The 27,994-nt window shown below is 41.5% G+C and overlaps 1 protein-coding gene and 3 long non-coding RNA genes across 6 annotated transcripts in view; 2 read left to right on the top strand and 2 right to left on the bottom strand.

Moving 5' to 3' along the window:
* Nucleotides 1-27,994, bottom strand: part of LOC141381964 (uncharacterized) — a 1,176,553-nt gene that overhangs the window by 357,689 nt on the left and 790,870 nt on the right. The window lies entirely within an intron of this gene.
* LOC137491234 (uncharacterized) lies at nucleotides 28-8,785 on the top strand. Of its 3 annotated transcripts, XM_073948805.1 has the most exons (4): nucleotides 28-78; nucleotides 650-799; nucleotides 5,983-6,169; nucleotides 6,629-8,785. In XM_073948805.1, the coding sequence occupies exon 4, from the start codon at nucleotides 6,796-6,798 to the stop codon at nucleotides 7,594-7,596; it is 801 nt and encodes a 266-aa protein (XP_073804906.1). In that variant the 5' UTR covers nucleotides 28-78; nucleotides 650-799; nucleotides 5,983-6,169; nucleotides 6,629-6,795; the 3' UTR covers nucleotides 7,597-8,785. The 3 variants fall into 3 exon arrangements, with proteins under 3 accessions (XP_073804906.1, XP_068076479.1, XP_073804905.1); XM_068220378.2 differs by lacking the exon at nucleotides 5,983-6,169; XM_073948804.1 differs by lacking the exons at nucleotides 28-78; nucleotides 5,983-6,169 and having other exon boundaries at nucleotides 648-799.
* On the top strand, nucleotides 11,844-13,279 carry LOC141381874 (uncharacterized). The gene is made up of 3 exons (XR_012402754.1): nucleotides 11,844-11,993; nucleotides 12,126-12,229; nucleotides 12,626-13,279. It is a non-coding gene; the product is annotated as an uncharacterized lncRNA (long non-coding RNA).
* On the bottom strand, nucleotides 12,702-15,886 carry LOC103910788 (uncharacterized). Its single transcript, XR_001798960.4, has 3 exons — nucleotides 15,723-15,886; nucleotides 15,485-15,582; nucleotides 12,702-12,788 (listed from the first exon to the last, which is right to left on the bottom strand). It is a non-coding gene; the product is annotated as an uncharacterized lncRNA (long non-coding RNA).

The following is a 27,994-nucleotide window of genomic DNA, read 5'->3' as shown; positions in this document are numbered from 1 at the left end:
AAAAAGACTTTTATTTTGGCGTGGATTGTGACGTCATAAGCCTGCGCCGCTCCCGCGCTGTGATTCAACTGGAGAAAGGTTTGTTTTAAAGCGTTTACACTTATATAAAGCGATTGATTAAAGTTAGTTTTTTTATTCAGTGCTAAATTATGTACCTGCTGTTGACAATATTATTTTAACCCTTTATACAACGCAGTACTATTTAACTCACAGTAATGAGGTCTATTGTTTGAATAAAGATAGGATACACTTTTTGTCCCTGAGAGAAAATTTGTCTTGGGCAAAAAAATGCTACACGTTGCTGTAAGCAGACAATAAAGTAAATAAAACAAACAACAATTAAGGACATACTCAAATAAACTTACAGGGATGTAAAAGTGTGTAATAAGTGTTTTAATGAAGGTTTACTTTATTAAATAGTATAATGTCATTCCATTCTAAGTATACATCACTATAAGAAATTGAGTACTAGTTTTAATCAGGTCATTTGTGGCTTTTGTTTCTTGCTCTGACTTGCCTTATTTCTTTTTAGTTTCTTTCATACAAAGAGACTGTTGAAGCAAGTGTTGAAGAGAAGTTACTTTATTTCTGTTCATTGTTTTATTTATTTTAAACGGAACATTTTTAATGTTTTGTTCATTTTAAACAGAATAAAGTGTCCAAACACAGAGAAAAACTCCTGCTGAAGCGACTGATCTCCACACTGTTATAAAGATGGCGTTTATTAAAGAGGAGAGTGAAGATGTGAAGATTGAAGAAGCAATTACAGTCAAACAGGAAGATCCACAGGAACAAACAGGTTAGTTTTCATTCTCATAGACCAACTCAGTCATTTAATTTTCATTCAGATATATTTTAATAAGAAGAATACTAAATTAATCCATCTTGCAGCCCTGAGTGTGCTGCCTAGTTCTCCTAAATGTACATAAGCACTCATTGAAAGACAGGAATGAGTTTCATCTGTTACTTGTTCTCATGTCTTTTGTCATTCTTTTATGTATTATTAGTCTCCCATTTTCATCATCTTGGGCCAAAAATATAGTTATCATGATGATAATACGATTAATCTCGCAATCTATATACCCTTTCATTATGTTCTTGGCTGTTTTTGACCCATTGACTTCCATTATAACCACATTTTTTAACCGTAAAGCCATGACATCAAATAATAATGCATTCTAGATTGTTGCTGTTTTCCTTGTTGGGAAGAGGTCAAATGTGTCATTTTTACTGTTGATCATCAGTTGGCTGCATTCACCCTTTAGATGGGCCTGTTCAAAAAAAGTTTCTGTCTTTTATATGGAGTTCAGTGGAGTAAAACAGCAGATTATAGTGTGAGTGCATAAATACACTTTGAAGGGGGACCAACAGTTTTAACCCAAAAATGACCAGTCTATCAGATGAAGAAGAGCAGGAGTCAGAGATTCAATTAAAAGAAAGTTTATTGTAGACAGTTTGCAGTTTCATCAGCAGAGGCCAGCTTCAACACTCGCAACAAGTTTGTAGACTGCTCTACATACAATCTCAGAACAACAACAATCAGATGTCTAGAATTCTCTCGGTTCTCTTTATGCAAACTGTTTTAATGAAATGCGTCAATAAAATGCACTGAAACTTCACAAAAAAAAAACACACAGGGAATATTTGAACCTATCAGTTTACAATATACTGATGCCTGTTTTTCTAGGCTTTATTGGTGTTAATCGACAGAAATGTTGGACCATTATTGCCTTTTTAGCATAAGCAGAGGAGAGAAACTAGCCAGACAGTAATCTGTGAATTGTGGAGTGGGCAAAATCTAAAGACACATGTATTTTTTAGTAAGTGTACTTTTTTGTTGTTGTTGTTGCTTTTATTCTTGCCATAATAAAAATATGTATTTGTAGAGCAACCCATGTTCTGCAGTCATTAATGTTTTAAGAATGTTTTAAGAAATTACAATGGGTAGAACTGTCCGAGATATGAACAAAAGCAAGTGATGCATCAAAGTTTGATAAAAAAAAAATCTTGAATGGTCATAGAAATCCTTATATCATTAAAATAATTTATATAAACAAAAAATCTATTTAGTTTAAAAACATTGAACGATATTAATGAAATGACGTAGTTTCGGAAACTTTCTACTTCTCTGTTTATCCGTCTGTATTAACAGTGGGTTTCTTTTGACCGCCCCCTGTCATTTTAAAGAATATCACAATGGCGAACGTGGCGAGTAAGGCCTCGTCCATTTCACGAGGTGAGCGTGCAGTCAGCGGTGGTGTGTAATGCGGTGCCAGGCTAGAGTATTCACTAGGGGTGTTACGATATTAAAACCGAACCGAAATATCGCGATACCCCAACCAGGATACGTATCGCGAAACTCTCGTGGCGTACCGCGGTACTCACGCCCCCTGCTGCCCATTGTTGAGGTTGACGTCACTTGTCTCTAACTAATTGAACCAATTTAAACACATCTTTAATATCATATTTGATTAAATTGTTTTAGTAATGATGAGGATTTTTTCTAAATATTATATTCTAAAGTTAGTATTTTAGTGCATGTTATTTCATGTGACTTGAGTAAGCATCACACTCGTTACTACTGGACGCAGGACGGCTGCTTCACATAGTACTGAGATTGCAGATCCCCCAGACACATTTAAGTCATCTGTGTGGAAACATTTTGGTTTTCCAGTTGAGTACAGGAATAGAATTCGTGTCGTAGACAAAGCGCACGCCTGTCTGTCTCAACTGTTTCACGAAACTTACTTGTAAGGAAAAACATTTAAAAAGTGGGGTAATTTCACAATGTGAGGGTGTAAGCAACAGAACTGCCAACAAAAGTGATTTAATGTACAAAAGTGAAACCAGAATAATGCCCAAATATACAAAAAAAGATAAATATTTACACTAATAAAAATAATATAATAAAGTAACAAATTCAAACAAAAGTATCAAACAAAAATTAGTTAAACTCGAGCAAGGGAATGATAGTGAAGACAAACAAAAGAAATAAATATAATAAAACAATTCTAACTCATGAATAACCCCTCTTACCTTGCTAAAACTGATGAAAAGAAAAAAAAGGTCTTCAGCGCTGTGTGCCGCATTCTTCCCTATACTAAATAAAATAAACAAAGATGACCTTCACCTCTTACCTGATGTCTTTAACAATATATTTTCTACGTGTTTGCAAAATGGAAATCGTATGACATTGTCCCTATCCACCTTACACTGGGAGTGAACAGCTATATTGTCGGGAAGGAGCGGATCCAAAAAATAATATACAAATCAATTGAAATAAAAATGTACAAACCTCACAAAATTTCTTAAAGTGGGCAAAAGTAATGCAAAATAATTTTACCCAAACGAAAGTTAAGCAAAAACAACGAAAATCATAATCATGTCAGAAAAATACACAAAAAACGAGATCAAAGGAAAAAGCGCTGTCTCTCCCGCTCTTTCTGACATGCTTTTTACATTCCCGCGCTGTGTCGCCAAATGATGATAGATCGGTCTCCTGACCAATCAGCTGTCAAAAAGGCGGATCTACAGAAATGACAGGCATCAGCTGTCGTGAAGGCGGACCTACAGTACATAAATGACCGGCATAGAGGGAGCGGGAGAGAGAGAGTGAGAGATCGGGAGGCAAACATACAGCCGGCTACAACCCTAACATTAGTTTCAGACACAACCGCAATGTATTTTACTGGTGAATATGTCATGAAAAAACACTTAACAAGCACATTATATGTATATTTTTCATTAATTTAAACGGAAACCTATCTATCTAAATGAAACCATATAATCAAAAATGAGCGTCTGTGTCTGCACAGAGATCAAGCCTCTCATCGGAGAATGTGGATATTTTGGTGTTTTTGAAGAAGATCTTTCACTAGTCTACACTGCAGTTATTTATTTCATTTTAGTTTACTTAGTTAAGATGGCTGCACTAAAGAGAATAGTTTTTTTCTGACTAGTTTATATTGGAGGTATTTATTTATTTGTAGTTGCACCCGAGTGGTATCCTGACTGTACTTAAAATGCGATGACAAAGTTAATAAAGAAAAAGTTAAGATGTTCTTGTTATTAAGTGAATTGTCCCTTAGCATTGCTGTTAACATGACATCAACCCTAACCCCACAGCAAACAGAAACCGAACCGTACCGAACCAAACCGTGGCTCCAAAACCGTGAACCGAACCGAACCGTGCCTTTTTGTGTACCGTTACACCCCTAGTATTCACCTTATTCTTCGCCGACGAGCGTGCGGAACCATTTGAATCTTTTTGGCACGAGACTTCCGGTCTTTCACTTACATTCATTTTTAAACATTAAAAACTGCTATTTTTGCTGTTTGATGTTGCAAACTGATATTTCCTTATTATATTATTCTACTTGGTCTGTATAGTCATGCAAACATTTGCTTGTTGAGCAAGTAGTTTGACCATTTTCTGCCGTTTATTATTCCTAGTCATTTCTACCTTAGGCGACTGAATCGGAAGTTCTAAAACAATCGCGAAAACAGGCGCACTTCCGCATTTTAGACTAAGGTCAATAAATCCAGCTTCTCTCTCTTTCTCTCTCTCTCTCACACACACACACACACACACACACACACACACACTATACTCCATATATAAGGCAGAAACTTTTTTGCACTGAAACTGATAATCAATTTTAAAAATCACAAATCTCTTCCCAACAGGGAAATGTAATGGTGATGTGGGAATGGTGATCCCCCCCCAAAAATACAATAAATAAATATTAAACAAATATGTTTGTCACTTGTTTTTAAGTAGTTAATCTTGGGCGCCAGACAGAATATCTGTCAAAATACATTTCAAACAAAATATACCACGGCTAGCTCTCACCACCAGTTACAAATAATAAAAAATAAATAAATAAAATAACAAACAATGAGAACCAGAAAAAAAACTCAGATAACTGCTGTAATTGTCTAAATAAAGTTTGTATTAGTCAATAATATTAATAAAAAATACTTTTCACACACAAACAGCAGTATCAACAACAAAACAAACAATATAACAATGAAACGCAGAACCCTCAGCACTTATAACTCAAATGAAAGAAAAAAATGCAAATGATTTCAGGCCAGCAGATTCGTCAGATTTGAAAACGGGGAAAATAATAATGATAACAATAGTACAGGGAGAAAACAAAACAAGAGAAACAAAATGAGAATTTGGGCAAAGAAAACAAAAACTTTTGCTTCTTACCCACGGAGTGGAGGGGTCAAGGGACATGAGTGGGGAATGGCGAATGTGGATGTGAAGGTTGAGGTTGTTGGTGAACCCAGCCGGTGAGTTGGCAGCTGACTCCATGCCAGCGAGAAAGATAGATCGGTAAGTTGATTTTGTTCAGGACACACTGCACTGAAGTCTATAGTGACGCACACATTCAAACGACGTCACGTGCACTTCAGTAACAAGACAGCGGTCTTTGCTCTGTTGCTTCAATACATACTTCCGCTTTTTGTTTCTCACAGCCAGTCGTTAAGTTTACACTGCTCATCTCGACCCGACTTCTCTACTCCTTTCCCCACACAGCAACAGTACAGTCAACTTCTCTTTCTTCTACACATCACATAATGCTGCCTTTTTTAACTCTCCTCCTCCTGCTTTATTCTCTCACCCATTTCCTTTTTGCCGTCACATGGGGGGACCAATTAAACAATGTCGTTACAAAGAACACCAACAATCATAAATTCATGAATATGTGCTGTCATGGCTTTGCAATAAAAAAATGTTCTTATAATAGAGGTCAATGGAGAAAAAACAGCCATGAATATAACGAAAAGGGAGTAAATTTGCCCAGAGTGTATTGAGGTTTTTAAAAAAAAAATGTAAAGCATTTTCCCATTGATGGGGAATTCATTGTGTCTTGATGAATTTATTACTCTCATTTATATGCTTATTTGAGTGATTTCCATGTTGTTGTTATTATTATTTATTGTATTTGCACTATAAAAAATTTATAATAGAGGCCAATGGAGCATTTTTCCAGAATATGTCAAAATAAGATGTCCCCAAATATCAGTCCATTTGCTGAAACACTGAGAACGTTTTGGCCAAATTAAGCCTCAAAATCACCCCAGAATGGATGAAAATGACCCAACAGCAAACAAAAGGAAAGGTGCACATTCCAGCCTTTATGCAGATGCTGTACAGGTATGTCTCATGTCTGTGAGGTAATTATTCAGCTGTTACCCCAGAACTTTTTTTCTGATACATTTACTAGTCAGGCACACAACAAACAAGTATTCCCTGTCCACTTTACAAATCGTAGAAATCTGTGTCTTATCAATATGACCAAAATGACCTTTATGAAAAACTCTAAAAACTGGACTGACACTGTTTAAATTTACTATAACTTCTATGCTAAGCAGCTTTGACACAATTTACATTGTAAAAGCAATAGATAAATAAAGATGACTTGCATTAAATCTGCTTAAATGTGTACACGTTAATGGACCAAACAAAATATGATCTGATTTATTTTACATTTAATGTGTATCAAAGTTACAGTGTGTGTAGCCAATGTTTCCAGTGTCTTTTCACTTTTCAGCTTTTGATGAGCGTTTTTAAGACTTAATGAAAACTAATGACTTAATGTTTTATTTATTTCAGACCTAATTGAAGAGAATGAGGATAGTAAAGAGGAGGAACATCATGTCAAAATTGTGGAAAAAACTCATTTACAGACTGATGGTATTTTAAAAAGGACAGACAAGAATCGTTTCACCTGCACTCAGTGTGGAAAGAGTTGGGCAAGCAAAAGCAAACTTAAGATTCACATGATGATCCACACTGGAGAGAAACCATTCACTTGCACTCAGTGTGGGAAGAGTTTCAACCAATCATCACACCTTAATAAACACATGATGATCCACACTGGAGAGAAACCATTCACATGCACTCAGTGTGCGAAGAGTTTCAACCAATCATCACACCTTAATCTACACATGATGATCCACACTGGAGAGAAACCATTCACATGCACTCATTGTGGGAAAAGTTTTAACTGCTCATCACACCTTAATCAACACATGAGGATCCACACTGGAGAGAAACCATACGCATGCACTCAGTGTGGGAAGAGTTTCAACCAATCATCTCACCTTAATTATCACATGATGATCCACACTGGAAAGAAACCATTCACATGCACTCAGTGTGCGAAGAGTTTCAACCAATTATCACACCTTAATCAACACATGAGGATACACACTGGAGAGAAACCATACGCATGCACTCAGTGTGGGAAGAGTTTTAACTGCTCAACAAACTTTGATAACCACATGAGGATCCACACTGGAGAGAAACCATTCACATGCACTCAGTGTGGAAAGAGTTTCAGCCAATTATCCAACCTTAATCTACACATGATGATCCACACTGGAGAGAAACCATACGCATGCACTCAGTGTGGGAAGAGTTTTTACTGCTCAACAAACCTTAATCACCATATGAGGATCCACACTAGAGAGAAACCATTCACATGCACTCAGTGTGGGGAGAGTTTCAGCAAATCATCACACCTTAATAAACACATTGAAGGAACTCATAGGCATATTGCAGTGGTCAACACGAGTTGAATCTGAAATCTTGGGCATCTCCAAATTGTCTCAGTCATTGAACTGGCTTAAGGGCTTAAACCATCACGATAACAAAGCACCAATTGATTTTGGGTTATTCTGACCAATACTCTGGCTGCAGATGTTCCAGGTACCCTTCAGCAAAATTAGTAAATGGTTTAAACTAAACAAAGGGGCTTTATGGGATTTTCAGCAGGAACCGCCTCACAAGACTTTTGAATGACATTGAAATTGTGCATCCTGTCAGATGCACAATTTCGTAGAGACGAAGAGATCTCTAGAAACATTAATGCATACAAATGAAAGTAAATCTCTTAAAATGTTAGAACTAAGGCAGATGTATCTTTGAATAATGCACCATAATGTTCCTCATATGCTGTGGTTATTTCAACCAACCAGGTTAATCAATGTGTTGTTTTAACCCTTAAAGCAGATTAAATTGATCTGTATGTGTCTGAAATGTATGAGATCTGGTCTTGAATGAAAGCTAGTGACATTTGCAATCTGTTAGTGTAAATGAAAAACTAGTAGTACAAACAGTATTCGTCTTGTAACATTTGATGTAAGATAGTTTCAATCTTGCAAGAGTTCTTCCCCGTGAAATCTACATGCAGTGTGTTAATAATTGACCCTTTCTACGTCGGCACGGGGTGTGGCCCCGCCCTTCATGGCAATTGCTCATTGGCAGACAGTGCCATAGGGATGGATCAGACCAGGTCACTTAAAGACACCCTGCAACAAAGAAATTTTGCTTTGAAACTTCCGCAAACCGACTTTCATCAGTCCGTCACCTCAGTAACCCAGAACTACCCACCCACAAGCGAGGGAATTCCAAGGACGTCACAGAAGCCACCAGCCAATCAGGAGCACTGTGTTTCCCCAAGGCCAGCTGGCGAGGGAGATTCATCTTCAGCAAAAGTGCAAGTAGCAAACAAACGTTGTCTCTTGCTGATCTGGTGCAGATTAATCTTAAACAGTTAAAGATAAGCTATATCTCTGCTTTTGTGGTTTCTCAGGTGTTATTCTAAGATCTTGTTAGAAGTATTAGAATTAATTTGGGACGTTGTCAACTCATTTTACATCCTCTGAACTGCCTCTGTGTGTGCGAGTTTGTTTGTTGTTTGCTTATTACGTAGTGAGTTTCATGTATGGTAGTTTAGCTCAATAAATCTTTGTTCTCATTTTGTAAGAATTGTGTTCTTGTTTATGTGCTTCTAAGTCATTGCCTCGAGCTGTAGATCTTGTTACCTTGCTAAAGGTTAACTCAGTACTGTGTTATGTTATTATCGTTGGCCACGTAAATAATATTAACAAGATTGGTAAGATACTGTTACGTAGCGGATGCACCCCGCTACGCACATAAATTTAAGGATGACCGCTATAAAAAGTTCCTGCTCCCCAAGCACACACACACAGGCCAAGTTGTCAAAAAGGGGTATCAGATTTATTAAACAAAAAGGTCAAAATCAGAATTAGGGAACAAAAAGGCCAAAACAACAAACAAAACAAGGTAAGCTACCTAATATTAAACCTCTTATTTATACCAAAAAATAAAGTTCCATAAATGGCGCCGCCCCTCTCACAGCTGCACCTGATCTCCGCTCATGTGGAGAGAGAGAAAGATAGATAATGGAGGAAACACACACAGAAACAATACACACTAGCATTGTCACAAATAATGTTACTCAATATTTAACACTAACATTTTAGGCATCTGTCCATCCCGTTTTGCTTCTTTCTTTCATTGCGCAGTGCAGGCTCAGATACTAGGGGTACTCTACAATGAAGCCGATGACTTAATTGAGATGTTTTAAATAAGGGAGATTAGAAAACGGTGTAGGGCCTAGTGGGCTTGAGGAATGACTCGTCGGCAACCTGTGGTTTTGGGGAAAAGTAACTGCCACCTATTGTTGAGGTCAAGCCTTTTGCATTTTTCGTACAAGAGCCTCTTTATCCATGTGCAAAGTAACTGAGTAGAAAGCACAGTAATTTTTGCTTCCCCCCCACTGTCTTAGATGAAACTGCGTTTGGAAGTATCGTATCCAGAGGTTTTTTCTTTTAGTGTTAAGACTAAGTTGGCCAGAGCACCTGTCTTGGGAACAGCAGGTGCTAGGTTCAAATCCAAACTGCACCTTTCCCTCAGATTATGGGAGAGTGGCTTTCTGATCTGAAACTCTTTCAATGGCCGATAGCATATGTTTGTCCTGATTTCCATTTTCCGAGCTGACTCTGGGTTTGGATGTAATGAAACTGGAGGTTCCAAAAAACACAACACATGATTAAGGATAGATTAAATAAAAAAAAATAACACATTTGTTTTGCTTTGATTTTGAACAGAGGCCAGGTTACCGGTCAGGTTTGAGACATGATCATCCAGACTCTAAAAGACCACGTCCATCTTATCAGCATTTTCTTTATCCTGACATGCTTGTTTTTGTTGTGTATTGGTTTTTTTCTTCTTTGATTTTTGTTATAGAGCAAATGTCTCTTACGTTCAAATTTTGTGGCGCTGTGGCTTAGCTGGTCGAAGCACTTGTCTTGTAATCAGGAGATCCTTGGCTCAAATCCTAGCAGCGCCTCAGTCCAGGTGGAGCGTGTGCTTGTTTTATAGAGCTTGCCGGAATGAATTATAAAATTGTATAGCTTTGAGGCGTAATGAATAGTGCGACAAATAAAGTTAAACAACCTCTTTGCTTGCCATTTGTAGACTTGCTGTCTTTTTTTAGTCTCTGTGTGCAAAACCATCTTGCCTTCTTTCTAGCATTGGTGCTGTGGCTTAGTTGGTCAAAGCGCCTCTCTTATAAACAGGAGATTCTGGGTTCAAATCCTAGCAGTGCGTAATGTACAGGTGCCAGGGTTGCTTTTTCTTAAGAGTAACGAGTGTTTACGCAGCGAGGTGTTTAGCAGTCGGTTTCTTAACAAAACTCAAATCCTTTAGAACGCTACTCGTTCAAGAGGACTTTGGATGATGCCTTTATATAGCATAGTGTGGTAAGGCGTAACCAACTGGACTTTAATATTTCAAGTCCAGACATTCCCACATGCAGCGCTACCGTTGTTAGTTTTTTTTTTTCTTTTTTCGATTAAACAATTAGCCCTTGTCAACGTCGTTTGACACTGTGGCTTAGTTGGTCAAAGTGCCTGTCTAGTAAACAGGAGATCCTGAGTTCAAATTTCAGCAGTGCCTTGTGCGCAGTTGGCTGTTCTTTCATGGGCCAGAGAGTCCCAAAAAGTGCTTTCTGTGCAACAGTGCTAGAGGCAACAGAGCACTCAGGCTCTGTGGTGCAATGGATAGCGCATTGGACTTTAAGTCTGTGAGCCGAGCCATTCAAAGGTTGTAGGTCTGAGTCCCACCAGAGTCGCAAGCTTTGCCCTTTTTCTTCACTGACTTAAGGTTTGGCGCGTTTCCAACATTTTAGGCATCTGTCCATCCCGTTTTGGTTCTTTCTTTCATTGCGCAGTGCAGGCTCAGATAATAGGGGTACTCTACAATGAAGCCGATGACTAAATTGAGCTGTTTTACATAAGGGAGATTAGAAAACGGTGCAGGGCCGAGTGATCTTGAGGAATGACTCAAAGGCAACCTGTGGTTTTGGGCAAAAGTGACTGCCACCTATTGTTGAGATCACGCCTTTTGGATTTGTCGTACAAGAGCCTTTTTTTGCATGTGGAAAGTAACTGAGTAGAAAGCATGGTAAATTTTGCTTCCCCCCCCCACTTTCTTAGATGAAACTGCGTTTGGAAGTATTGTATCCAGAGGTTTTTTCTTTTAGTGTTAAGACTAACGGCTGTTTCACACCGCAAGCGTCAGCAGTGCATGAGCAGAGCATGAGCAGCGCGTGTTTTTTCGGCGTCCATGTTAACAGATTAGAGCTTTCATATCGCACGCAGCAGCAGCGCGAGGCGTGAGCGTCGCTGAAGCAGCAGTGCAGCGATAGTTTCGGCACCGGGTCTATTTTTGACACGCTGCTTATGCTCATTTAAAGTGACAGTGCATTGATAATGACCAAAACACAATGAATGACAGTAAAAAGTAGCAATTGTACCCAATAAATGCCTTAATAATGTCAACTGATTTATATATAGTAAATTGTAACCCAGGTTACTAGTGGGTAGTACACAGCAATAGAGCAAATAGAAATACCCTTATAAATATGAAAAAAAAAAAACATTGGCAGAATACTCGATTAAATAATATATATTAAAATTATTTATTTATATAAATAAATCATAATAGAGTATTAAACAGCATTCAAGGGAATAGTGCTTTAGAATAACATCATCGTGCCTTACACTAAAGCAGATCAGATTTACAAACAATAACAAATCTCTCTTGTCTGTTAGCTTGTGTTTACCGTTGCTATGGTGATTCAGTGTTCGCAAGGGAATGCAGAGATGTAAGTTGTTATATTAATAACAGTAGAAAACTATTAGATTTATATCTTTTAATTTTTTAAATGCGTATTAACTGTGAAAATTGACCATTAATAAGATGCTGAAATGATTTCTATCATATATTTTTAATGAAGGATTGAGAGAAAAAAACAAGATTTGTATCTGTGAATGAAATCTACACACGAGTGCCACCTGGAGTTTTCCTGGTTTTTCGCTTTGATTTTGAATGATTTTCTTGGTGAGTTCGTGTTTTTATTATTATTATTATTATTATTGTTTTCATTATAACATGATATAAACTAGTGTCAAAAATGTGTTTCATCAATTAACCATTTGTTTGGTCTAGTAAAAACACAGTATTATACACAGTATTATACAAGTGATTGTGTAAAGTTTAAGTGAGAGAGTTTAAGTAAAATGCTGTCATTTGTAAAAAGAAAATGCCAAATAGGAGAAAGAAATAGGAAAAACACAGAAATTCAGCAGAGAGAAGCATATACATGGTCATTTATTGTTGCTGTTTATTTACAAATGTGTTAAGCTGAGATAATGCATACACTGTAAAATGCTAATGGTTTTTTTCTCCCCTTTGTTTGTTTGCTTGTGCATCTTCTTCTGGTTTTTCATCGGTGAGATGTTCTATTGAAGTCAGTTGCTGAATGTGATCTGCTCTGCATTCCAATTAATTGAAGTGTGAACTCTTTTCTGGATTTGGATTGTCTCAACTTCCATCGGTGCGTGTCTAATTGTGGAGTTGGACTGGCGAGCCTCCCATTAAGTGGATTTTTTGGATACACCTGTTGGAAAGATACAAAGAGAAACCTATTCAGCGTCATGGTAGGAGTGTAAATTTACAACACACTCACAAGTGCAACATCCTGGATCTCTGGAACTGAATTTGCAACCTAGTTGTTTTGCAAAAGAATCTTTTTGAGTGTTCATCACCTGTACTGGACTTTTGGGACATTTTGAAATGTTTTAAGTGAATGTTTTATTTTCATTTTTATTTTATTTGTACATTGTTTCATTGGAGTGTTCATTTGTTGCAATTTTTGAAGCTTTATAGAGAGAAGTTAATTGGTTTAAGAAGGGAAACCTTGATTATATATTGAATAATAAAACAATTTTAATATTGTATTATTAAGAGGGTTTTGGACGATGGCATTATATAGCATGGTATGGTGATGCGTAACCAATTGGACTTTAACATTTTTAAGTCTAGACATTCAAACATGCAGTGCTACCGTTTTTACCGTTTCTTTTTTCGATTAAACAATTACCCCCTGTCTGGTTTTGTGGCTTAGTTGGTCAAAACACCTGTCTAGTAAACAGAAGATCCTATGTATGAATCCCAGCAGTACCTTATCTGCAGTGAGCTGTGCTTTTATGGGCCAGAGAGTACCAAAAATTGCTTTCTGTGCAACAGTGCTAGAGGCAGGAGCTCTGTGGTGCAATGGATAGTGCATTGGACTTCTAGGCTGTGAGCTGAGGCCAGGACGAGCCGGGGCAATTGCCCAGGAGGTTAAGCAGTGAGGCCGAAATCATGTTGCGTTTCCACTGTCGGGCTAGTAGCTCGCAGCACGTCACGCAAACCCCGCCCCATAACATCCCCCGAATCAAACGTCACACAACCCACCCACTTCAGCGGGAATCAGGCAGATAAAGCACACCATCACATCCTCACGAAACCATTCAAATAAAGACAACTGAAACAAACAATTGACACGTTACTGCACAACATTACATTTTATGTCTATATGCACATGCCTGTGTGTTCTCATTCATCATATTCATTTACTCACCGACCGACTGAATTTGAAACTAATTTTCATGTGAAGCAACACGCCCCTTCAGCTACTCCAGAACGCAGCAGCATGAGTGGTCTTTAATGAATTGAAAAGAGCACATGTCACTCCGCTACTCACCCGTTTGCACTGGCTGCCAGTTGCTGCTCGCATCAAATTCAAAGCTCTGATGTTTGCCTACAAAGCAACCTCTCGCTTTGCTCCCTCTTATCTGCTCTCACTTCTGCAGATTTATATGCCCTCAAGAAACTTGCGTTCTGTGAATAAACGTCGCCTCGTGGTTCCATCCCAAAGAGGGAAGTAATCACTTTCCCGAACTCTCGCATTCAATCTGCCCAGTTGGTGGAATGAACTCCCTAACTGCAACAGAACGGCAGAGTCACTTGCTGTCTTCAAGAAACGACTTAAAACTCAACTATTTAGTCTCCTCTTCACTTCCTAATCTGCAATTGCCTCTAGCTATACCACTAACTGTACTCAAAAAAAAAAAAAAAAATCTTACATTACTAATGCTTTCCTTCTTAGACTTTACAGACCTGAAACTTGCCTACAGCACTTATTTATTGTTGCTCTTATAGTTGTGTAAATTGCTTCCTTGTCCTCATTTGTTAGTCGCTTTGGATAAAAGCGTCTGCTAAATGACTAAATATAAATGTAAAACAACGAGCTGTGTACACGCCCTTAAAATGACACATTATAACACATTATAATAAAAAAATCTGGATTGTGTTTTGAACTGAACCTAAACTGGCACACTCAGAAGAACCATAATAATGTTAAATCATAAAAAAAGGGGTAAACTATGTGACTGTCAGGGTTCGGGAAGGATGAGGGAGCGAGGACTCAAGTGCAAACAATAATTGGGTTTTATTAATAATAAAGTACACATAAAACAAAAAGGCAAAACAAACAACCCCGAGGGGGAAAAACTCTAATAAAACAAATAAACGAACAAACAAACTTGACTGGCTGGACAAGACAGGGCTGGACACAACAGGACAGGAAACTATCAACGACGAACTGGCAAAGGACTGAAAACATGAGGGGGGTTATAAAGCAAAAAGTAAATTGACACACAGGTGAACATGACAAACTAATAATGAGTAAACAAGGAGGGTGGGACTAGACAATAGACGGGAGAGCGCATGACACAGAGAGACAATACAAGCCATGCGCTCACATAACACAACACTGAAGCACACGACAAAAGCACGTGACCACAATGTAAACACAGAGCCACGTGCTTTGACAAGAGACGCAAGACACGAGCACACGATGAATGAAAACACTCACCGTGCGCTCACACACGCAGCGTGCATGCTTCATCCCAGCGCCGACCAAAACCGAAACCAACAAGATTGAGACGCTGGGAATGAAACACCATGCTGCTGACAGACGAAAACACAAACACGAGTACAAGAGCGCACGCGTCTGAGGGAACATAGAAACAGGACCAGACATGGGTAGTGTCAGAGCTCTGCCACCAAAACTAGAATTTACAAGACGAGAGTGGCAGAACCCTGACAGTGCCCTTTAAGCAATGTGTTAACTTTATTAATTATTCAATAATCATCAAGATTGATAAAAAAAGTTCAATACAGACAGCAGTGAACCTGTGCACACACACACACATCAGTGAACATGTACACACACACAGTTGGTCCAGTAGGCCTACATACTGTATCTACCTTGGAAGAAGTGATATGGTTCTTAAAGTGTTGTTTTACGTATGGAGCCTGATTGAATTTTATTATAGTGTCTTCGTAAAAACATCTGTCCATAATTCCTAAAAATAGAATATATATATATATATATATATATATATATATATATATATATATATATATATATATATATATATATATATATATAAATAAAGAAACTGCAAAGAAACGATTCAATCATATTAAAGAGATTTTAACTAACCTTCTAACACAACTAGCGGTCCAGGTCCCTGATGGAATATGGCTCCCCAGACATGAATTTTTACTGGATGCTTTGCTTTCAGTTTCACAACATGGCGGTTTATTAATAGGGTATGTCCTATTAATAAATTTATAGGACATGTAAGCTCGTATAAAGCAAATAGCCTAAATAAAGAGATGCATGGATTAATGCAAATAAATAAATCTTTTCATTATGGCATAGTTCAAAATGGCTTACCTGGCTTTTCCATAGGTCCACCTGAGTTGTTTTACTGGTTTTCTAATATTGCAGACTGATGCTTTTAAGTGTATTCTAAACAGAAGCTCACTCTGAATCTTTTTAGCAGATCGCTCATTGTCCTTGTGCAGTTTTTCGTCAATCGTTTTAAGTGCAGCACTATACAACAAACACATACAATAATTTTATTAATTAATTTTATTAACATTTTGACATAAGTGTTGCTGAATACTTGATTTGACAAGATGATAATACACAATACCTGTTCATTTTCCTTGCCTTGCAGTTGTTTTTCTAGGAAGGCCTACAGGGCTTTGATGTCTATAGTATCGTCTTATAGTGGTGTTGTAGACGTGCACACCCGACTGCAACAGGAAAGCCCTGATGTCAGCAAGAGAGTGCTTTGATGTGTTGATGCATCAGTTTTTTTTTCATTGCAATGATTGGTTGAAATGATCTGTAATTAAATCTATAGTGGTCCTTCAAAGACAACTTAGATGGGACTTGAACCCACAATACCCAACTCCAGAGGCTGATGCCTTATCCACAAGGCCACTCTCATTAACATGAAATCACAACCTTTCTGCAGCTATTTTCTTGTTTGCATTTCATTATCATCCACCTAACATGAGACCATTAGTTGAAAGCCACGGTATACTTGAAGTCAAGATCTCCATTACCAGAGCTTTTCAGAACCTTTGATGTTTGTAAAGTGATTGGATAATTTAAGCAAGATTGGATAAATCTTTATTGAAGTGTGCAGCAAGTCTGAGAATTTGAAGCTAACTATTGACCTCAGATCATCACGCCTAAGGTTTGAGGGGACAAGTGAGGATTTTTTCCACACAATTTATATTTAACCCAACAAACACAACCCAAATGGGACTTAAACCCACAATTCCCAGCTTCGAACGCTGATGCATTATCCATTAGGCCACTGGGCCAATACTAGCATTTGCCATATCTGTTGTACGGTTTAGGAAGTTCTTGTAACTCAGAAAACAGCACTTTAGGATCCCTATACCATATTTCATTCTGACGATCTGGTGTGTACACCTAATGACAAAACAGCTTCTCTGAAGAGTTTTCAATTGTCATGTCTTTTTGACCTAAGGGTATGAACCTAGCTTTTTGAAAGCCACAATGGATTGTGCTGCACAGCCAACTTAAAAGGAACTGCATCAAAGACAACCCAGGTGGGACTCGAACCCACAATCCCCAGCTTCGAAGGCTGGTGCCTTATCCATTAGGCCACTATGCTGTTTCTATACTGCCTGTGAACTGTAACATGAATCCAGGGAGTTGCTGACACACATAACAAAAACTACATGAACAAAAAGTAGATTGGACCGGTTTTACAGAAATTTTTTTTTTTGACACTGCAGAGTGTTTCTACTGGGCTCATTGGTGTAGGGGTATGATTCTAGCTTTGGGTGTGAGAGGTCTTGGGTTCAAATCCTGAACGAGCCCTACATCTTTCACAGAAAAGCAGTGATGCTTTGGTGTTTCTGTGTTAGTTGTAGCAACTTTAGTTAATGAAGATTTAGTGGATTTCTGATCTAAATTAGTCTGACCTGTACAATAATACAGACAAAAAAGGAGCGGGAATGATTCGGTGGTTAGAATAGTTTATGGATCTTGAACAACGTTCCAGCTTAATATGTAAGCATCATCTTTGTGTTTGTACACAGTCTCTTCTCTGTAGGCACCATGCAGGCTTCAAAATGGCCATTTGCGTTAGGTATCTCGTTACCCTTTTAGTCATAACAGGTAGTATGGAATGCCAATCAAGGAAGTTAATGACACGCAAACACATCTTAAGAAGGTTTTCACAGCTACTGTGTTTCATCCACCAAACACTGATCTCAAGTTAAAGGGAGATTTTCAAGAGTTCACACTTAGCTGATGATTGACTATAAGCAAGTTTGGCATGCTGTCCCGGGAGAGAGCCCTGAGCCCGAAGGTTCTTGAGCCCTGGGCTCCCTCCCGTTTGGAGGAAGAGAGGGGAGCCTCGAGCTCAGGTAGATCTCGACAACTCCCCTTTTTATAATAGCTAAAGATTAAGATTGAAGGCTATTAAAAGATATGCTGCATTATTAGATTACCTGTATTGAAATTTAGATTTAACAATTAACTTGTTGTACATGTTTTTGGAATGTGGGAGGAAACCGGAGAACCCGGGGAAAACCCACGCAAGCACGGGAAGAACATGCAAACTACACACAGAAACGACCACCGGCCTGTTAAGGAACTAGAACCGGTGACGTTCTTGCTGTGAGGCGACAGTGCTAGTCACTGAGCCACCGTGCTGCCCTATGGAGGGAAAGGTGAAAAGGTAGGGGTGGAAGGGGGGATTCTTCAAATCGAAGATGACTGTAGTGAGAAAACCCTGGCTTTTTATAGTGGTTAGGAATGGCCTGATTGGTGGATCAAGCATGCTAATGCAGAACCAGCCGTGTTCAATCATAATCACGTGCTCCTCTCGAAATTAGTTTATGAATAAACTTCACTTCAAGAGTTCACACTTAGCTGATGATTGACTATAAGCAAGTTTGGCATGCTGTCCCGGGAGAGAGCCCTGAGCCCGAAGGTTCTTGAGCCCTGGGCTCCCTCCCGTTTGGAGGAAGAGAGGGGAGCCTCGAGCTCAGGTAGATCTCGACAACTCCCCAAAATGCTCCACTCGGGACAGCAGCCGCGTATTTGAAGAACCCCCCAAAGGCACAGGAGATTAATGCCATATCCGGCTGCTGAAAAGTGATACAGAAGTAGCTTGGAGGAGCAACAGAGACTGGTGTGGGTGTAAAAATTAACTGAAGGTGCTTATGTATGACTATGTGTGCTCCCAGGGCCGGTTAATTGTAAGGACCAGCGGGAGAGTGAGTGGGGTAAGTGTAAAGGTTTAAAACATATGTGGTGAGTTTCGTAAAGGTTTAGTATAGTAGTGATGGAAAATGAAGCTGTAAGGTTCTGCGGAGCTGTAGCTGCAGATGAGAAGCGGTTAACTGATTAACCGCTTTGGCAGTCCAATGGGGGGTGTGTCAGTAGTGGTATGGATAAATGGTAGTGTGCGTGAGCTCCGGTGGAGCAACACTGCTGCAGCAGTGGTGCAGGGGGGATGAAGCTCGGCTGAGCGTCTCTGCGACTGCAGAGGTGCGGTGGTAGTCAGTACTAAGGGGAAGAATACGCTTCTGCAGCAGCGTTTTAACTGCTTTAGCAGTGCTGGGAGTGACAGAAGTGGTATAAGTGTAATGGAAGTGTGCATGAGCTCCAGCAGAGCGTCACTGCTGCAGCAGTGGTGCAGGGGATGTAAATGATGCTCGGCTGAGCGTCTCTGCTGCTGCAGAGGTGCAATGGAAGTCAGTATTTGTAAGGTAAATACGCCTCCGCAGGGACGTTTAACTGCTTTAGCAGTGCTGGAGAGTGTATCAGTATTGGGTTGCTAAATGAAGGTGTATATGCGCTCGCTGAGCGTCACTGCTGCGGCAGTGATGTGGAGGGGAGTGATGCTCGGCTGAGCGTCTCTGCGACTGCAGAGGTGCGGTGGTAGTCAGTACTAAGGGGAAGAATACGCTTCTGCAGCAGCGTTTTAACTGCTTTAGCAGTGCTGGGAGTGACAGAAGTGGTATAAGTGTAATGGAAGTGTGCATGAGCTCCAGCAGAGCGTCACTGCTGCAGCAGTGGTGCAGGGGATGTAAATGATGCTCGGCTGAGCGTCTCTGCTGCTGCAGAGGTGCAATGGAAGTCAGTATCTGGAAGGTAAATACGCCTCCGCAGAGACGTTTAACTGCTTTGGCAGTGCTGGAGAGTGTATCAGTAGTGGATTGCTAAGTGGAAGTGTATATGCGCTCGCTAAGCGTCACTGCTGCGGCAGTGATGTAGAGGGGAGTGATGCTCGGCTGAGCGTCTCTGCGGCTGTAGAGGTGCGGTGGAAGTCAGTATCTAAAGGGAAGTGCGCTTTGGAGAGCTGATTAACAGCTGTGTAGCAGATAGGAATCAGGCACAGTAGAGCGACTCTGTGGCTGCAGGGGTGCATAGGTATTCAGAGTCTGGTGCATTATATGTGTGAAAGCAATACATGTTCCCGCTAAGTCTTTACAGCTGTATTATTGCGGGGAGTGTGGTGATGGAAAATAAATTGATACTACAATGCAATGTAATTAAGTGGAGCTGCTGTAAAGGTGTGATGGTGGTCAGTATGTAAGCAATACGAGTTCCCGCTAAGCCTTTATGGCTGTATTTTTGCGGGGAGTGTGGTGATGGAGAATAAATTGATGCTACAATGCAATGTAATTAAGTGGAGCTGCTGTAGAGGTGTGATTGTAGTCAGTATGGAAGCAATACGAGTTCCCGCTACGCCTTTACGGCTGTATTATTGCGGCGGAGTGTGATAATGGTTAAATTTTTGAAAAGTGTACATGTGAGCTCTTAAAGAGCTTCACTGCTGTGGCAGTGGGAGCTTGGGGCTACCCCTGTGGGAGTCCAAGCTGCAGAGAATGAGTGCAAGTGAAATTGAAAAATTATGAAGAGGAGGAGAAGGGAAGTTTAATAAAATAAAAAGGAAAGTTTAGTAAAAATGAGTCCTATGCAACTAAGACAGGAAGTAGGAAGAACAGACAGAGTCGTGCTGCTTGGAAACTAGGTTAAAGTCTGCAACCGAGAATCAGCTGGGCTTCTCTGAGGAAATATTGGCTGAGGCAAATTGAGGATTTAAAGGTGTTAGAGGACCAATGACAGAGTTTATGTCTGTTGTTGGAAGACTGTTCAGGCAGGGCGTCACTGCTGCAGCATTGGTGCAGGGGGAAAAAATAATCTCAGCAGAGCTTCTCTGCAGTTACAGAAGTGCAATAAAATCAGTGGTGCAGAGAATTAAGGCTAAACAGCCGTCTCTGCAGTTGCAGCTCAGGCAAAGCTTAACTGTTGCAGCAGTGGTGCAGAGGGAGAATAAGGCTCTGCAAAGCGGCTCTGCAGTAGCAGAGGTGCAGTGGTACTCAGTATTAGAGCCTCACACGGCAATACTAAGTACTATTGGCAGTGATATTTACAGATAAAAAGTGAAAAACGGGCTCAGCTAGAGCATCACTGCAGTTGCAGTGATGTTAATGGGGTGTATAGTTAAGTGGAGCACCTAAACAGTCGAAATTAGTACGTTTTGAGTGCTCCCGCAGGGACGTTAAATACTGCCTTTAGTGATATGTAAAGATGAAGGTGAATAAGGCATATGCTGGAGGGTCACTGCGGTAGCAGTGGTGCTTTGGGTGTGCAACTCTGCGGAGCATTTCTGCGGCTGCAGTGGTGTAGTGGGCCAGTATGGACGCAACTTGTGCTCCCGCAGAAGCATTTACTGCTGTATTAGTGCGGGGAGTGCAACGATAGTGGTATTTAGAAAATTTGTAAGTGTATGCAAGTTCATTTAGAACATTCCTGTTGCAGCAACTGAAACTCAAGACAACCCCTGAATTGGTCGGAGCTGTGGTGAATGAAATTGAATAGAAGTATAGGATAGTTTAAATTTGGAGAGAAAAAGTTAAAGCTAGAAAAACGGGGAAGGGTAGTGAAGGAGCTCCTATATTAAATAGGAAGGGAAATAGGAAGGAAATGACAGAGTCATACTTATACCCAATAATGCATGATGGTGGAAGTTGGCTGGAGAGGATCGGCTGGGCTTCCCCGAGGTGGTATTGCTCCTCTGTGGTGTAAAAATGCTAAGAGGTTTAGAAGAACGGGTGTGTGGGGGAACGGATATCATCCTGCATCCCTTCATCCTGCGAAGATAGATCAGATATGGTTAGGTGTATTGTTGGATTGAAATGTCATACTTAGTTCAGAAGACTTAAATTAAAAAGGCTAGTGTGAATATGGCATCGAGGGTGTGGGCTATGTGAGTGGAAAAGTGTCATTTGCAAAGAGTGTAAATGTATTTAGAAATGGATGTGGAGTGTAATAGGTTGGATGAGGGTCAGCTTCTGCAACCAGCTGACATGATCTCTGAAATGAGAAAAACAAGAGAGAATCAGAAATGACATTACAACATGGTACATGTATGGCAAACACAATGAATTATTTTAGCTGATAACCATGTGGGGCGTCTTAATAAGAGCATGGGCAACTAAGTGTGGAAGTGCCTTTGTTAATGCATGGTACGAAGCCTCATTGTCGAAACAAGCAAAGATAGTAGAGGTAGGCATTTGTCCCTCCTAAGGATGGCAGATTAAATGGGAAATCTGCTCGTCTAGTGGTCCTGATGTACCTCTTGAAGACAGGGTAGGTGGAATTATAGTGGAGTTTAAACCCCTTGGTTTGTATCTAACGCAGAGTCAATTGATGAAACATCAGACATGTCAGAAATGTCCTCCTCTCATTCGTGGAAGTCAAAGCGGGAATTTTTATTTATTTTTTTGCCGTTTTCGCATCTAACCAACTTGCCATAATAAGCTTATGGCTTATAAGTGTATGGACATGAGTCACTGGGGCATATTACGATTGGACTTCTATGCCTAATGCGTTGAATGTTTTTTAGTAGCAGAGTAAACTTTTTAGAAGTTAAACTGCTATCAGATGTGGCAGTTTTTTTTTTCTTTTCTTTTTTGATTTATACATTTTATAATTATTTATTTTCTTTATTATTTATTTATTTATTCATTTATGTATTTATTTATTTATCATCTGCCAACATCAAACCCTGAACTTAAAATTAATGTCACCATTTAGTAGTAATTGTGTAAATGTAATGATAATCATTCATGAGCTTGTCATGAGAGTGGGTGGGACCATCTCAAATTTTTTAGAGTTCATTGGATGGTGACGCTTCTCCTTTCAGCTATTGGCTCGAAGGAGTGTTAATCAAAGTTGCAGAAAAAGGCTGGCGGCCATTTTGTTTGCCAGAGAACTAGTGTTATGATTGGAGACCCTACTCTATTGAATGCACCACAGCGACTAGTTTGGAGGATTAACATGGATGTTTATCAATGTATGCATAAGTTGTGGACTGATGTTTTAAGGATTGGATTGTCTAGAACCTTGATTGAGAGGTGAGTCATTCTATTCACGCTAGAATCATCCTTTAAAGATGGATGTTTAATCTTAGTTGTAGTTTGTGAGGCTTCCCCTTAAAAAGTGTCATGTATGTTACCGCTGGTGCACCCCTAGAAGAGAGTTCAGCTTGGATCGCAGGCATCGAGAGTTTAGGCAAAGTTCATGGATGGTGATCGAGTTTTTACTGTGATCTTGTTAGAGAATTGGGTTGAAGACACAGAGATTGCATTGTGTGAGGCAATTTGAAGTAGAAGGTTGAGAAGTTGTAGTTGGATAAGTTGTTGAAGAAGTTGTTGTTGTTGTTGGAGAAGTTGATGTAGCTGGAGAAGTTGATGTAGCTGGAGAAGTTGATGTAGCTGGAGAAGCAGTAGCAGCTGATGCAGAGCAGTGTATTCTTCAAATCAAAGATGACTGTATTGAGAAAACCCTGGCTCTTTATAGTGGTTAGGAATGGCCTGATTGGTGGATCAAGCATGCTAATGCAGAACCAGCCGTGTTCAATCATAATCACGTGCTCCTCTCGAAATTAGTTTATGAATAAACTTAACTTAAATGTATGGCCGATGATTCCATATCTGTGGAGGATGTGTTGGTTGCAGTCAGCGAAAAGGTTGGTGGTAAAAACATTAAATCAGCTTCTAGAATGAATAAAGCAGTTGTTTTTCTCGCTGAAGTCAGAATAGCTGATGATCTCAATGAAAGTGGAATCACAATCAATGATACTTTCGTACCGGTAATGCGAAAAAGATTGTACTATCAAATGTTCCTCTGTTCATTAAGAATTAAGTCATTTAAGGAGTACTCAAATTTTCGAAGGTACACGCACATGATATTGAACGCACAACAGGATCCGCTAAATCTGGCCGTAAAACTCACTGAAGGGGGCAAAGATTACACAATCTTTATCACTTTAGACCACATGCGGTGCTTTTTGTGCGGGGAAAAGGGTCATGTCAGGCAAAAATGCCCTAATAAACAGAACAACAGACCATCTCAATCACAAATATCTGACCAAATCGTTAACCAAGTAAACGAGCTCTCTGAGGAAGTTCAAACGCCACCTGTAGATCAAACTAATATAAACAGTAATGTTGAAAGCGCTGATATTTCTGATCGACAAACTGGTGGTGAAGAAGAACTTATCCAAACAAATAGAGATGATACATTATCAGAACAAGAACAAGTGAGGAAAGAGAAGAATGAGGATGATGATGAGGTAGTGGAAGAAATCCTCATTCAAATGTCTGCTATGAGCTCAGAATGTGTTTATTGTGATAACGACTCCGAAAATGATCTGGAGAGTCGAGGAAGTTTGTCAGTTGAAGAAAATACTGACAGAACAGGAATATCCTCTTCAAAACTACACAGTGAAGCAAACAAGTGAATTTCTTGACAGCACCAAGGGAGCTCGTAAACCACAGATTGAAGCTTTTTTTACAGATTTGAAGCCTTTTTCTTGCATCTTGCAAAATGGCAATGGAAAAAGCAACTTTTGAAGAATTGAGTAGACAGAAACAATATCGCATTAAGAAAATTATGACTAAAGTGAAAAGTATGACAAATATAATCAAATATGATTAAATAGCACAGAGGAAATGTTCGAGGTTACAGAAGTAACCCTTCGTTCCCCGAGGAGGGGAACGGAAGTGCCATAGAGTGGATTGATTGAAATCCACGAAATGGGAGGATTCGGTTCAGAAGCCGCTTGTCTGAAAGAGTATTGAGCGGGCCAATGAATGCAATGAATTGGCAGCGTAAGCTTGCACAGGTGTACTTCATTGCCAATTATCCCAGCATATAAGCACACCTGGAGCGAGCAAACGCCATCCTTTTAAGCTGAAGAGACTTTCAAACAGCTAAGGGACAGTCATTATGACGACGGAGTATGGCGACTTAACCGTGGCGGAATAAGCATATGGGATCGCCTAGTGGGGATCACGCATAGCAGGCACCTTTACCCAAAACGCGGGCTGACCAGCGGGCAGACCTACAACGTAGTGGGCCAGCAAGTGACTCCTCCGCTGAGTCAGTGCTGGGGGCCATGGAGGAATCTGCAGGGCTCACCTGACGGGGAACTTTACTGACAGATAAAAAGGCGCACGTATCTCCGTGTTAGGGAGAATGGCGCAGCAAGCGTGTTTCAACACCCTACCGAATTGTTTCCTTAATCACCAAGGGTTACCTAATACCCTTGAGGAAACCAGCTGCACTCGCAGATTGTAAAACCTTGCAAATGTGTTGGGTGTCACCCAGCCCGCAGCTCTACAGATGTCTGTTAGAGGGGCGCTGCGTTTGCGCGCTCGAGAGGATGCGAAGCTCCGAGTGGAGTGCGCACGCGCTCTCGGGGGATGCGGCTCACCTCGGCTCTGATAGTGAAAGAAAGGCATCCACAATCTAGTGGGAACTTATTTCGGTAAGGCACTTCCCTGCTGCCGACCGCTATAACAGACGAAGAGCTGCTCAGATGATCTAAACTCTGAGTGCGGTCCGGATAATACGCAAAACGCAAACTGGACAATAAAGAAGGGTTGGGTCTGCCTCCTCAGAGGGCAGCGCTTGCAGGCTCACTACCTCGTATTAAAACGGAGTGGTAGGAACCTTGGGCACATATCGCGGGCGGGGTCTCAGGACGTGATAGAAAGCCAGCCCAATTACAGGCACGAGTCACTGACCGAAAAATGCCTCTGGGTCCCCGACCCTCTAATCGATATCAATGCGACCAGCAGAGCTGTCTTCAGGGACAGAAAGATACTGAGTCGAGGATCGAAGGGATCTGACGTGGCTTGTGTAGTGAGGGCGAGATCCTAAGAGGGCATGAGAGGGGGCGAGGTGGATTAATTCGCTTAGCGCCCCTGAGGAACCGGATGATGAGGTTATGCGTTCCCACGGTGCTGCCAGCCACCGCGTCATGAGAGCGGAGATGGCAGCCACGTAACCTTGAGTGTGGAGGGCGACAGCCTGCTCTCCAGCTTCTCTCGGCGTAAAGAAAGCACAACGCTGATCTGGCAAATTACGGGGGTCTTCTCTGCGAGAGAAACATCATTCAGTGAATAGACTCCACTTCAGGGCATAGGCGCGCTCGGGGAGGGGGCTCTAGCCCGAGTGACGGTATTAGCCACCGCAATCGGATGTTATCTAAGTCTTCCTCGCGTCTAATGACCTCCAAAGATCGGCGAGGGTGCCAGATGGTGCCCTGTCCCTGAGAGAGTAGGTGCTCTCTCGAAGGGACTGCCAGGGGAGGGCTATCGCGAGGGAGAGCTCTGACATCCAGGTCCGGTTGAGCCAGAGGGGCGCAACCAGCAACCTGTTCCTCGTCCTCCCTGACCTTGCACAGTAACTGCGCAAGCACAGTAAACACAGTAAACGCGTATTTGCGCATGCCCCGAGGCCAGCTGTAAGCCAGTACATCCGTGCCGAGAGCACTCGGTCAGGGAAAGAACAACTGGCAATGAGCGATCTCGGGGGAAGCAACAGATCGATCGGGGCTTCCCCGAATCGCGCCCATATCAGCTGAACAGACTCGGGGTGGAGTCTCCATTCTCCAGGACGTAAGGCTGCCGTGAGAACGCATCGGCTGCACGGTTGAGCTTGCCTGAATATGAATGGCGTGCAGCGATTTCAGCTGCGGATGACTCCAGAGGAGCAGATGGCGGGCGAGCTGAGACATGCGGCGAGAGCGCATACCCCCCATACGGCTGATATACGCCACCGCCGCCGTACTGTCCGTCCTGACCAGCACGTGTTGCCGCTCCAGCACCGGAAAAAAACGGTGGAGAGCGAGGAACACTGCCAACAGCTCCAGGCGATATGCCAATGCAACTGGGTACCTTTCCACAGGTCCGCAGCCGCATGCCCGCAACGCACAGCCCCCCAGCCCGTGTTGGAAGCGTCTGCTGAAATGACAACAAGACTGGACGCCTGTTCTAGAGACACCCAGGCCTGTAGGAACGAGGGGTCGCTCCAAGGGCTGAGGGCGCGGCGACACAGCGCAGTAACAGAGACTCGGTGTGCGCTCGCGTGCCATGCGCGTCTGGGGACTCGATCGTGAAGCCAGTGCTGAAGTGGTCTCATATAGAATAATCCGAGCGGCATGAAGCGGCTGCGGATGCCATATGCCCCAGGAGCCTCTGAATAGTTTCAGTGGGACCACTATTTTACTGTCAAGCTCTCTCAGACAGTACAGCATCAGCTGAGCGCGCTCTCCGGAGAGGCGCGCTGCCATGGTGACCGAGTCCAGCTCCAGCCCGAGAGAAGTGATCCTCTGCACGGTTGCGAGTTTGCTCTTTTCTCGGTTGACCTGTAACCCCAACAGGTGGAAGTGCCGGAGCACTTTGTCTCTGTGCATAATCAATTGCTCCGAGAGAGGGCAAAAATCAGCCAGTCATCAAGAAATTGAGTATGCAGATGCCCGCGAGCCGAAGGGGCGCTAAGGCACCCTCCGCGGGCTTGGTGAGGACCCGCGGAGACAGAGAGAGCCCGAAGGGGAGGGCTTTGTATTGCCAAGCTCGACCTTCAACGCAAACCGCAGAAACTGACGGTGGCGAGGAAGAGTGGAGACATGGAAATACGCGTCCATCAGGTCTAATGCTGCAGACCAACCCAGAGGACGAACGCACCGGAGGATGCGCTTCTGCGTGAGCATTCTGAACGGCAGCTTGTGCAGACAGCAGTTCAAAACGCGCAGATCTAGGATTGGCCGTGACCCACCACTCTTTTTGGGCACGATGAAGTGTGGGCTGTAAAACCCGCTCTCCATCTCGGCTGGAGGGAGCGGCTCGATTGCATCCTTCGCCAGGAGGACAGCAATCTCCTCTCGCAAGACAGGGGCGGACAGGGGGCTGACCCTAGTGAATACACACCCGTGACTTGGGGGGCCGTTTCGCGAACTGAATCGCATAGCCGAGTCTGATTGTGCGTATGAGCCACCGCGAAGAGCTGGCCCGCACTAACCAGGCAGGCAGAGCTCTCGCTAATGGACTCATCGCTACAATCGCTGACGTACC

Source organism: Danio rerio, chromosome 4 (genome assembly GCF_049306965.1).
Source record: "Danio rerio strain Tuebingen ecotype United States chromosome 4, GRCz12tu, whole genome shotgun sequence".
Classification (NCBI taxonomy): domain Eukaryota; kingdom Metazoa; phylum Chordata; class Actinopteri; order Cypriniformes; family Danionidae; genus Danio; species Danio rerio.
Note: the sequence above shows the minus strand (reverse complement) of the source record. Positions and strands in the feature narration are given on the sequence as shown.

Coding starts and splice junctions, on each gene's coding strand:
- LOC137491234 (XM_068220378.2), top strand. CDS start 715: ATGGCGTTTATTAAAGAGGAGAGTGAAGATGTGAAGATTGAAGAAGCA. Junction 800..6,628: donor AGATCCACAGGAACAAACAG/GTTAGTTTTCAT, acceptor TATTTATTTCAG/ACCTAATTGAAGAGAATGAG.